The sequence below is a fragment of the Cyprinodon tularosa genome, unplaced genomic scaffold (genome assembly GCF_016077235.1).
Source record: "Cyprinodon tularosa strain WSP-4 unplaced genomic scaffold, ASM1607723v1 ctg1120, whole genome shotgun sequence".
Lineage (NCBI taxonomy): Eukaryota > Metazoa > Chordata > Actinopteri > Cyprinodontiformes > Cyprinodontidae > Cyprinodon > Cyprinodon tularosa.
Genome location: NW_024037917.1, coordinates 71,067 through 82,850, shown reverse-complemented (window position 1 = coordinate 82,850; position 11,784 = coordinate 71,067). Strand labels below are relative to the sequence as shown.

Below are 11,784 nucleotides of genomic sequence, written 5' to 3'. Positions count from 1 at the left end.
TGGGACAGGTGTTGTGAATGAAACGGTGCCCAGCTTGAAAGAGCTCCTGTGTGTTGCAGAATGTGTGCATTGATGACTGAAAGACATCTTCTGCCTCCTTTTATCTGTTTATTACTGTGTTGAATTTGTGTTAATCTGGATTTAAAAACATTTCAATTAGTGGAAAAGCAGGGGGTATTTAAAAAAAAATCCAATCAACCAAAACTTTCGCAACCTCCATGCACTACCTCCGTGGACCCCTAGGGGTCGTGGACCCCTGTTGAAGACCTCCACCTGAGAAGATAATCACATGGTAGAACAGGATGAAGGAAAACAAGCAATGTTTTTACTCTGTGGACCTGGATGATCCACCTTTGTTTAAACCTTGCCAAACTTTTTTGTTACCTTGATGTGACATCAAAGCTACAGTGCATGTTGGGAGATGTGGTTGTATTCTGGTTATCTATAGTGTATATCAGAGATGGCAAAAGTACTGACTTTCCGTACTTGAGTAAAAGTACAGATACTTGTGTTAAAAAATACTCTGGTAAAAGTGGAAGTACTGATTAAACTTTTTTACTCAAGTAAAAGTAACAAAGTACAGGCTTGTAAATTTACTAAAAGTATCAAAGTAAAAGTAGAAACCACTTTTTTCATGCCGTTGCCTACATTTTAAATGGATGTCTGCCAATAGGACTAGATCTCCGTTGTGTTCATTTTGAATCATCTCGTCGTCCATGCTGCTATGCTAACGCAACCACCACCAAGCTGCAATGATTTGCCGCGAATGAATACCGCCGAATCTGTCGATTCATCTTGTAGTGGTGCGTCAAATGCAACGTAGATTCCCATCCAATTAGATTGAATTTGGTATTGATGACGTGAAAAATAACGGTAACTCCATTGAAATGATTCAAAACTAAAGTAACGAGCCAATTTTTTTTAAATGTAAGGAGTAGAACGTACAGATATTTGTGTAAAAATGTAAGGAGTAGAAGTAAAAAGTCGCTATAAAAATAAGTAGCAAAGTAAAGTAAAAATATCAGAAAAATCTACTTGAGTACAGTAACGAAGTATTTGTACTTCGTTACTTCCCATCTCTGGTATATATAGTATGAAACTATCCTGAAATGACCTGTATTAACCTGCTCACTAAACGTTTTGTACTTTTTCAGACTGGAAGCAAAATGTATTTTTATGTTGCTTCTTTTCAGATTTGTGGAGATTTTGATGTAACATACAGTACCTGCCTTTTGTTGATTTGTTGATCCAGCAGCTCTATCTACAGCATATTTACATGCATGAAATGTCCCTTTCTTGTTGCCTTAACTGCTGTATTTGAAGTTACTGAGGAACAAATGGGGTAAATGAGTGTTCAGAGTAAACAATACATAGATGTCTGGTACCTTGTTTGGGGTGCCTTGACCCATTTATTTCTACTGTGTAGTAATGCTCACTTTAGTAAGAGCTTATTTCCAGGTACTTGGAGATTCACTTCCATACAGAAAGCCCATATTCTTATCTTCAGCTACCACAGTATACATGTCAGATTAAATAGTACTGCTTATACTAGAGCGATGGTACCAAGGTGTTACTTTATTGTATCTGTTATACTATATCCATTGGTTGTGCTGTTCTTTTCACATCCCTTTGCAGGCAATGAAGCAGACTGAACATGTTTAATCATTATCTCCCTTTTATCTCCTCTCTTTAATCTTACATCAATCTACTTACATTGCAGTGTCCATATAATCTGTAATACTCCCTGCATGATTTTAATAAAGCTATTTACATGCATAAATCAAGCAGAACACTATGGCGATAGCCATACTGCGTTACTTGTGAAAGTAAAATCTGTTGGGCTCTTATTTGGCATCAAGACAATTATCCTTATTGCCACATTGCCAGACAGGACACTGTTAAATGAAAAAAAGAAGGAGCCAAAAGCCTCTAGAATCTCTTTGTCTCAGTGGGGGGAGAAGCTCAACAAAAGGAGGAGGAGGGGGGTTTGTTGTCCAACACTGCTATTATTTCATCCAAATGAAAAATGGAGAACAGATAAGCAGATCATGGCTTGTCTACAGTGAAAAGAAGGACTGAGTTATTTACTTTTGTCTTTTTGGAAACACAGGAAGGAGCAATCAGCTAAGTGAGCTTAGAGCTTGGGGAAAAAATTCATTTCTTTAGTGACAGCATGAAAAGTCAGCTGAGCACAAAACATAGAGAGGAAAACAAGAAGAAAAGGGACAAGAAGAGAGGGACACAACCTAGAACAGATAATGGATGTCTATTCTATTCTAACATTTCTCTATCTGTATAATGGGTCTGTTTTATGTGTTGTCTTCTCAATTCAGGGGCTCCGGCCTGTCTTTGCCTAAGGCCCCAAATGTCCTAAATCCGTCCCTGACAGGAGAGAATCCTTTCCCATGTTTGACATGGGAAACCTTTCACAACAGCAGTAATCTATTGTTTGCATTAAAACTGGAACAGATAAGGTGCTATTGTAAACCTGGTGAATATTTAAACCATGTTACACCAAAGAACTCATTTTAGATGGTAGTTCACTTTTAAAATGAAGTCCTAAAACAATGAAACATTTTGAAGATCTAAACAAGATTAAGGCATTTGGTGTAATTTGATATAAAGTATATTATTGCCAATATAGTCTGACAGTCGTCTAGAAGTGTAATGTTTCTGGAAATAGCTATAGCTGCAACAGAGAGGGAAATGGCATAGGAGAACATTGCTGATTGAGTTCATATATATTCAGAGGTGTCAAGAAACGAAGTTCAAATACTTCTTTACTGTATTTAAGGACACTTTTTAGGCATCTATACTTTACTCCATTACTTATTTTTCTTCCTATTTCTGACTTCTACTCATTACATTTTCACACCAGTATCTGTACTTTCTATTCCTGACATTTTTAAAACAAACGTTACTCGTTACTCTTGGCTTCGGTTTTAATGTTTATAAATATTTATTTCACGTCATGTGCTCCATCCTATGCAGATCATTGGCTCCATCCAAATCTATTAAAAAGTAGTGTCATTGGACAAGTCATGTTACGCAAACACTCATTGGTTAGCTATTCGTCAAATTTGTGGTGACGCCAAAGGGAATCATCAGAAGCAAGGTCAGAAACAGGCGAGAGCGTATCGGGAGATGGAGACCAACAAGACCTCCCTCATCCTTGGCCCTATCTCAAAGAATTTTTAGAAATAGTCGAAGAATAGAGCTTTCAATTCATATAGTGGCATCTGGTTGCTTTTTTAAGGTTACTTTATACTTTCATATTTTAAGTAGTTTTTGGAGCTCATACTTTTCCACTTTTACTTGAGTAAAGAGGTCAAGTTGATACTTCAACTTTTATCAGAGTGTTTTTAAACTGCAGTATCTATACTTCTACTTAAGTAACAAATGTGGGTACTTTTGATACTACTGTATATATTTAAAGAATGTATTATATCTCTAGATTCTGGATTTAAAAGGAACCCAATGAAGAGAAGCTAAGATAGGAAAAATTTGATCTCTGTTTTCTATTTTCATCAGAACTCTGGCTGCAGCCTTTTGGATCAGCTGAAGGCTTTTAATTAAAGTAAAAGTTAAGAATTTAAAGTATTACAATAGCCCAGCCTTAAAGTAATTAAAGTAAAAGTAAAGATAGTAAAAGATAAAGTTTTTCGACTTGCTGATGATAAAGTATTACAATAGTCCAGCCTTGAAGTAATGAATGTATGGACTAAATTCTCAACTTCACCCCTGGACAGGGGGAATAGAATAGGAATAGGAAATCCCTTTATTGTCCCACAGGGGGAAAATTGTCGTGTTAAAACAGCAAAAGATTGTAGCAAAAGTCGTCACACAAATGTAGACCTTAAAAAGTGTATAAAAAATAACAGAATAAGAGACAGCATTGAAACAATAAACAAATAAAATATTGTACAGTGTTGTTACAATATCTATACTCTCATCTGAATAATAATTTATCAATATACAACTGTGGAGACTTTTACAGTAATGGATATGTGAAAATAGCAGCAACACCAGAGATGTGCAAAAATGACAGAATTATGTTATTTAACTAAGACAAAAATGGCAAAAATCAGCATGAATTTAGCAACTTATTGATGTTGTCTTACCGCTGCCAGGAGGAAGGATCTGTGATAACGCTCCCTGGTGCATTAAGGGTGCAGCAGTCCGTCACTGAAGGAGCTCTCCAGTTCAGCAACAGCTTCATACATGGGGTGGAAGACATTATGCAACAGAGATGTTATTTTAGTTAGTATTAGTATTATTTAATATTCAGCAGATAAAAGAAAGAAATTTTTGTCACCTCTTTGATATGCGAATTAAATGACAGGTCCTGATAAAAAAAAATTATAAATGTTTTACTTTATTTTCTGAAATCAGTTTAATCCCATCCAACTGAAGCGACTGACTAATCAGCTTCTTTTTCAAAGACTATAACTTCTGTTTTTCTGCATTCAGAAGGAGAAAGTTAAGAGTCATCCAGGTTTTTATGTCTTCAGACATGCCTGTAATCTATGTAATGGATTAGCTTAATCTGGATTTATACTGTAGACAGATATAACTGAGTATCATCAGCATAAGAGTGAAAATTAACCCCATGCTGCCTAATAATTCTACTGATTGAGGGCATATATATAGTTAAGATAAGTGGCCATAGCAACGATCCCTGTGGTACTTCAAAGGGAACAGTCCATCAAAATGATAGATTGTTGTTATTCTTCTTTCTCACGCAAAATTTTTAGGCATGTGAAAATTTAAATAGCTGGAGTGAGTTGACTTATATATATTAAAGGAAAAGTCTGGTCATATTCAGAATTCAAACTTTAAATATAAAATTATTACATGCTGTTCAATGAATGAATGAATGAAAATGAATTTTACCAGATGTATTCCAACATCCAGCTGCCATGCACATGGGCATTGTCAGTTTCACTATAGCTCTGATGATTTTTAATGGTAAAGTCCTCTGGAAATCTTCAATAATTGTTGTTAATCAGCAGTTAATCCACAGCAGTTAATCCACAGCCCTGACATTTAAAAAATACCTGATAAATATGTAAACTCCCCCATGAAGGAAGGAGGAAAAAAACGCATGGTTATTAAAAATGGTAGAATAATCATTTCACTGGTTTACTGTTAAAGCCTATATGTGCACTACTATAGCAGCATGATGCCCTCCTGATGTGAACAGTCTGACCACTCAGCGAGGGTTATTATCAATTTCAAAAGCTACACGAAATTTAATTATATTATTATTTAAAGAGATAAAATATCCTGTAGAGATTAAAAATGTATATGTTATGAACTTTGCTAGTGCATATAAAGTGTCATTCAATGAAATATTTTTGATGGTAAATTTTGTGGCTTTTGGATTTCTTTTTGCTTAGTTCTGGTCAGACACACAGATATCTTCAGGCTATGCTTTTGGAATAATTTGGTCAACATTTGTGATGATCTTCCTACAATTAGCTCTACAAATATTGATTAATTGGAATGTTAATTTCATCTGGTTATTTGGTCTGTGTTAAAAAGCTTGAGGTCACCTTTTTTTTTTTCCAGTCCATCGCTGTCTGTAGAGGTCATTGAAAACATCTCAACATGTCACAGATTTTTTATATTTGCAGTAGAAGGTTAATAGTTTTGATGCAAATGAAATAGGAGGTAATAATAAGTCTCTCTGCATGTTATTCATTCAGATATATTTGTGAAGTACTATGAAAGATAATGCAGCAACACAAACAGAGAAAAGTGCAGTTAAACGCTTCTTTAAAACAATGTGAACTGATTGGAGGAAACAGGCTGCAACTCTGAGTTTGAACACTAGATGGCAGCACTTTACTTAGACAGAATAGAATTGTGTCTCTAGAGTCTTCTTGTTTATTAATAAAGACTGACTCTGCTGCTGCAGACCTAATCTGGTTTTTGCATTATACATTTTTATTGAAGATTTCTAAATAAAGATAATAAAGCAATATTGTTGCTTCTTTAAATGTTTTTTTTTTCTCTTTGGTCTAATGTAAAGTTACTTGGAACAGACACACTGACACTGAGGGTCCATTGTGCAAGGTGGTGATGACTTTGTAATCAGTGGATATTGGCTATGAATAGGGCTGTCTAGCTGTAAAGAAGAAGGTAAGAGGATGGAGCAGGACGCTTCCTATCAATAGTTATTTTGGCATAGGGACCTTCTGATATTTCTTTCCACCCTTTAGGACCTGGATTCCCACAATCCTTTGTAGGACCAGATGTTATACCACAGCACACCTGTTTTTTTGTTTTGTTTTGTTTTACAAAAATTGGCCTACATTATTTCTCTACAGCAATATGTGTAAAACATGCTAATGTACACACCTCCATATGTTTTGGATTTTATAACATAGAATTTGTGTCATTCGTTACATTTATGTAAATTTTTGCTTTTGTTTTTTTTTGTAGTTCTTCTCCGGAAGGCTGTAGTCTCTGTTTAACCAGCATCAGTGTGTCTGTAGTCTAATGATGTCCATCGGACTGAAGGCTGTCCGGATTAACAGAAACAGTCCCACCCTGAATAGTCTTCAAACAGTTAAAAGCTTATAGTTAGAGGGGCTCAGGTATTACTGAGATATCTCTATAGATAAGCTGCTATAGACTTAGACTGCTGGAAGACATAGGGACCCATTTTTCATCTGCTTCATTCTATCTCTATTCTCCCACTCTGCAGAATCTGTTTGTTCAATCTCTAACGTTCTGCTCTCTCTGCTTTTTCTCATAGTAGCTTCATCTGGTCTGTTCCTGTTTGGCTGTGACTCCATCCTGGAGAGAAATATCAGCTGTGCTGCTGCCATCAACACCTTTGTTTCTAGATGCTGGAGATCAGCCTGTTTTTCAGTGTGGTCCTGTTTCTCTGACTGTGACTAACTGGATGTGCTCTCTTCGTCCTCTGACATGGGAGCTGGCTCGGAGCTCGTCTGCCTGGCTGTGTTTCCTGGACGGAGCGCCTTTTACAGCTGCCTTTTGTATCTCTGCTTCTTTCTGTTTGTCTGTCAGAGTAACTTTATGACAAAGCTATACTTTTAGGAGTATTTTCACTACTCCATATATTTTACTTTTACTTGATAGAAGCGGGTTCAGAGCTCGTCTGTCTGCCTGTGTTTTTTCGGGACGGGGCTGTCTGTGAAGGTGGTTGAAAGTTGGCTTTTCTATGTCTGCTTCTGTCTCCTTGAACCCCAGTCGGCCTCAGCAGATGGCCGCTCACACTGAGCCTTGTTTTGCTGGAGGTTTCTTCCTGTTCAAAGGGAGTTTTTCTTCTCCACTGTCGCTACAAGCATGCTTAGTGTGAGGGATTGTATTTGGGTGAATGAATCGATGCAATTAACTGGTTTTCCTTAGATAGAAAACTTTGAATCAATCTGACTGGATGATCTGGTGAACAGTAAAGTGCCTTTAGATGACATGTGTTGTGAATTGGTGCTATAGAAATAAACTAAATTAAATTGAATTTCTATATCTCCGTTGCAGGGGTGTGACTTTAGAGGAGAGTCATTCCTGTTACATCACCCACATTTGATCTCAACAAGCTGGATCAGGATCCAGAGTCACATCCACTGCAGACTGCTGGACCCTCTTCAGCTCCGCCTCCATCATCTTCTTCATTAAGTTAAGATGTTATCAAAATCCACACTGGTTAAATCGCATATTCAATTTTGTTATATCTCTGGAAATAATGTGTGATGATGTTGAGTACGATGCTTGCCACTGTTATGTTTTTTGTTTGGCACTACTTTGTAAAGCGGAGGGCTACGTGTTTATAAGAGCAATAAAGGAGGAGCCTCCTTGTTCTCTGTGTTCAGCGAGAGCGGGCAGTGTGGCTACCGGTTAACTTGAAAGTAATGTCTCCTGTCTCCTATTTATCTCATAAGTGAGTTAACATTTATGCAAAGATGCATTCACACAGTGCAGACGATGATGAAGTGTCCAGTGGCTCCCATGGAAATGGTAGGAGATCCACTGCAGAAGAACCAACAGATGAAAAAGGTGACAATTTATACATTGAATCTCTCAGCAATGGTCTGACATCCACTTTCCCTTGTTTTATTGGTGGTAGCAGTATTTCCCTTTTATTATTCAATCAACTAAACACCTAAACAGCCTAAATAAAGACTCTCTAACCACGTCTCTTAAATGAAAATGTCTTAATTTAAAGAGTTATTTGTCATTTTTCAACAATTATCCTATCCTATAAATGAACAGTGGGAGCCAATATGATAAAATGTGCAGATCTCACATTTTTTAAGTTTCTAATATATATTTCTATCTAATCATTCAGTCCCTCTATGATAGATTTTACACTCTTGGTAAAAATATGCAGACCTCTGCAAAGTGTCTGGGAACATTTAGGGCCTGATTGGAGCTGTTCTGTGGGAGAGATGAGGTCCAATTCAGGAGGTTCAGGAAATGATTCCTTCTGTAGAAATCAGTGAAGTGCAGATATGTGTCAGAGAAGAGGAAAGGCTCATTTTGATCCATGGAGAGACGAGATGCTGAACTTTAACCCAACTTAAAGATAAAACATGCTTCATAAAAACATCTCCTGCAGTTTTTCCAGATCAATGAGGTCTTTTTACATCCAGTTGGTCCATTTTTCAGACCATGATGCAGCTTCATGACAAGTTTTCTTCTAAGCAAACAGAAAGGAGAACAGAACAGAGTTTTCTGAATGTTTTTAATCGTTCCCAACCAAACATAGACGCCATTATTAGGTTTTAGTTTCTCCAGTTAAACAGTTTTAATCTGAGCATCAAATGAAAATTAAATCAAACACCAACTTCAATAAAATTGAACCAATAAACTGAAACATAAAAACATGAAGAGGAAAACAATCAATCAATCCCAGATGAGTCTCCTTTTATTCCCTTCTGGTCAATGATCCGACCAACAGTTGAGTTCAGCTCCAGTAAAGAGGAGAAAACAATAAAATGATGCAGGAGAACCATGGTTCTGGTCAAGAACCTGGAACCAAAGCCCACTTTTAATGGTCCCAGTTTGAAAAATGACAGCTGGGCCTCTTTACCACATCATGTTGCAGCCGTTGCTGTTTATCTGCTGTCATTATCTATCTGGGTTTTTCCTTCAGTCTTTTTCTCTGTTAGTTTTAAACTGTTTGTTTCTAGTTTTCAGTTTTAAAGCCAAACCACAGACTGGGCCTGTAAACTAGAGGAGCTGTGGACAGGAAGCTGCTGCTACTTCCTGAATCTGACTTTGTTTAATGTCTCTGATCAGAAACACCTGAAATAAATGATGCATGAAGGAAGTAATGGATGGATGGAAGATTTGAGGGTCTGGAGCTGAGCTTGGAGATGATGCATGAATAGCAGAGAGGAATCAGACACATTAGGATTTTACTACAGAGTCACTCAGGTTGGAGGTTCTTCACCAACAGATTTATTCTTCATGGAGCTTCATCAGATTAACCATCAGCCTGATTAACAGGACAGATGATCAGAGGAGCAGAGTTTTTACCTCCATCATTAAGATAGGGACTCAAATATGGGTAGAGTTTCTGAGTGAAGCAGCAGCCAGTAAAGGAGTAGATCGGAGCTGCAGCATCTACATCATAGAAGGAGACCAGACCCTCCTCATAATCCACAAACACCCCCACCTTCTCAGGACCAGGATGGAGATGGAGATGGACTGAAGGACCAGCAAGAGCTTTGTACTCATTGCTATTCCTCACCCAAATAGTCCAATAACCATTCTGAGGACTGGCTGTGATCATCCCCTTCCTGTTGATGGACTCTCTGACCACTCCTAAGGTCCAGTCAGTCTTTCCTTTAACCTGAACCTCAAAGTAAAATCTGCCTGAAGAGAGACTCTGACGTCCTAAAACACATGGACACAGAGAAAATCTTTCTGGATTGTCTGCTAGACGTTGTCTTTTAGTCCTACAGTAAACCTGTTTTCCATCATCAGACAGGATGAGGTAAGGATGAGCTGTATCAGGATCCAGAGTCACATCCACTGCAGACTGCTGGACCCTCTTCATCTCAGCCTTCCTCATCTTCTTCCTCATCTCCGCCACCAGCTGAGCCAAAGCTCTCACCACAGTCCCCTCATATGATGGTGGACGGACTCTGACCTCTGTCCAGTTCTTGGTGGGTGGAGCAGCTTTCAGGGAGGAGAAGCTTTGGAGGAGGTGGAGGTGGTCTTCAGACTGGGAGAGCTGCTTCACCTCAGAGCTCCTCTTCATCAGCTCAGAGATTTCCTGTTCCAGATCTTTGATGAAGTCTTCAGCCTGTTTCTCTGCAGTTTTCTGTTTGTCTTCGATCTCCTTGATGAGCTCCTTCAGGCCTCTCTCAGCAGACTCCATCAGCGCAATGAAAATCTCAAGACCCTTTGCTCTCTCTCTGTCTGCAGCATCTTTACTGATCTTCACCGACTCTTTGATCTCCTGGATCTTCACTTGTCTGTTCTGGATCATCTTCTGAACTTCATCCTCTGTCTTCCTCAGCTCTGCCTTCTTTTCTTCAGTTTCTTCTCTCAGAGGAACAAACTTGTGGTTCTTATGGTCTGAAACAGAACAGAGCAAACAAACACATGTCTGGTCGGTCCTACAGAACAGCTCCAGAGGTTTATCGTGCTGCAGACACATCCTGTCCTCCAGGTTCTCCACAGGCTCCATCAGCTGATGTTTCTTCAGACGTGGAGCTGTCAGATGAGGCTCCAGGTGAGTCTGACAGTAGGAGAGGAGACACACCAGGCAGGACTTCAGGGCCTTCAGTTTGGTTCCAGTGCAGACGTCACAGGGAACTTCTCCTGGTTTGGCAGCTTGTTGCTCTGAGCTGCTGCTGCTGATGGCTTCCTGCTGAGCTTCACACCTAAAATGAGAAACCACTTCAGACAACAAGGTGTTGATTTCCAGCTCAGGTCTGGTCTTGAACAGCTTGTTACATAAAGGACACTGATATCTTTCATTTCCATCCCAGTGCTGAGTGATGCAGGCTTTGCAGAAGTGTGTCCACATGGTGTGCTGACTGGATCAGTGAAGACATCCAGACAGATGGAGCACAGGAACTGATCCTCAGACCGCAGGTTGCTGCTAGAAGACATGTCTGAACTCTGAGGACAGAATAAACAGTTTAAACTCTTTATTTAAAGTTGCTAAATGTTCCAGTTCCTTATAATCTTTCATTTCTTCCACTTTACAACAGATTTATTCTGAAGTCCTGTTTGTCCTTAAAGCTGTTAGTAGAAACTCATTTAAACTGTTTTCTGCTTCACTCACCAGAATCAGAGTCTGTTGTTGGGGAGAAAAAGATTAACTTAGTTCGTCTTCAGGAGGAACAGGGACGTGTTTTTCTATGGCAGCTCAGGCTTTATTCGGACAAACTTTCACTTTCATTTCTGCAAAGTGACGTTTTAAACTCAGTGCTGCTCCTCCCATTACCTTTGAAACACACAGATTCATACAGGAGACATAAAACATGTTTCTTTAACTCATCAGAACTGAGCTCACTATAAAACTGGATTATTTTTTATTCATGTAAACAAATGATCAGATTCAGCTTCATTTTATTCTAATTTGTGAAAAAAGACCAATAAAAATTATCTAATTGGATCCAGTGTGAACATGCAGTTCCCGGTTCATCCAGGAGGGGGCTCTATTGGTCAGTTCACCTGGTGAAATGAACCCAGCAGATAAGTTTCTGTTTCTAAAACAGAATCTGTGGTGAGTGAAAATAAACATTCAACTCTGTGGTTCATCAGAGAACCAACAGGGTCCAGTTCAGCCCAGAA

At 38.6% G+C, this 11,784-nt stretch overlaps 1 protein-coding gene across 1 annotated transcript; it reads right to left on the bottom strand.

Moving 5' to 3' along the window:
* Window positions 1-8,810: 8,810 nt before the first annotated feature.
* Window positions 8,811-11,434, bottom strand: LOC119793409 (E3 ubiquitin-protein ligase TRIM21-like). The gene is made up of 2 exons (XM_038300625.1): window positions 11,273-11,434; window positions 8,811-11,106 (listed from the first exon to the last, which is right to left on the bottom strand). The coding sequence occupies exon 2, from the start codon at window positions 11,009-11,011 to the stop codon at window positions 9,458-9,460; it is 1,554 nt and encodes a 517-aa protein (XP_038156553.1). The 5' UTR covers window positions 11,012-11,106; window positions 11,273-11,434; the 3' UTR covers window positions 8,811-9,457.
* Between the last annotated feature and the right edge of the window lie 350 nt (window positions 11,435-11,784).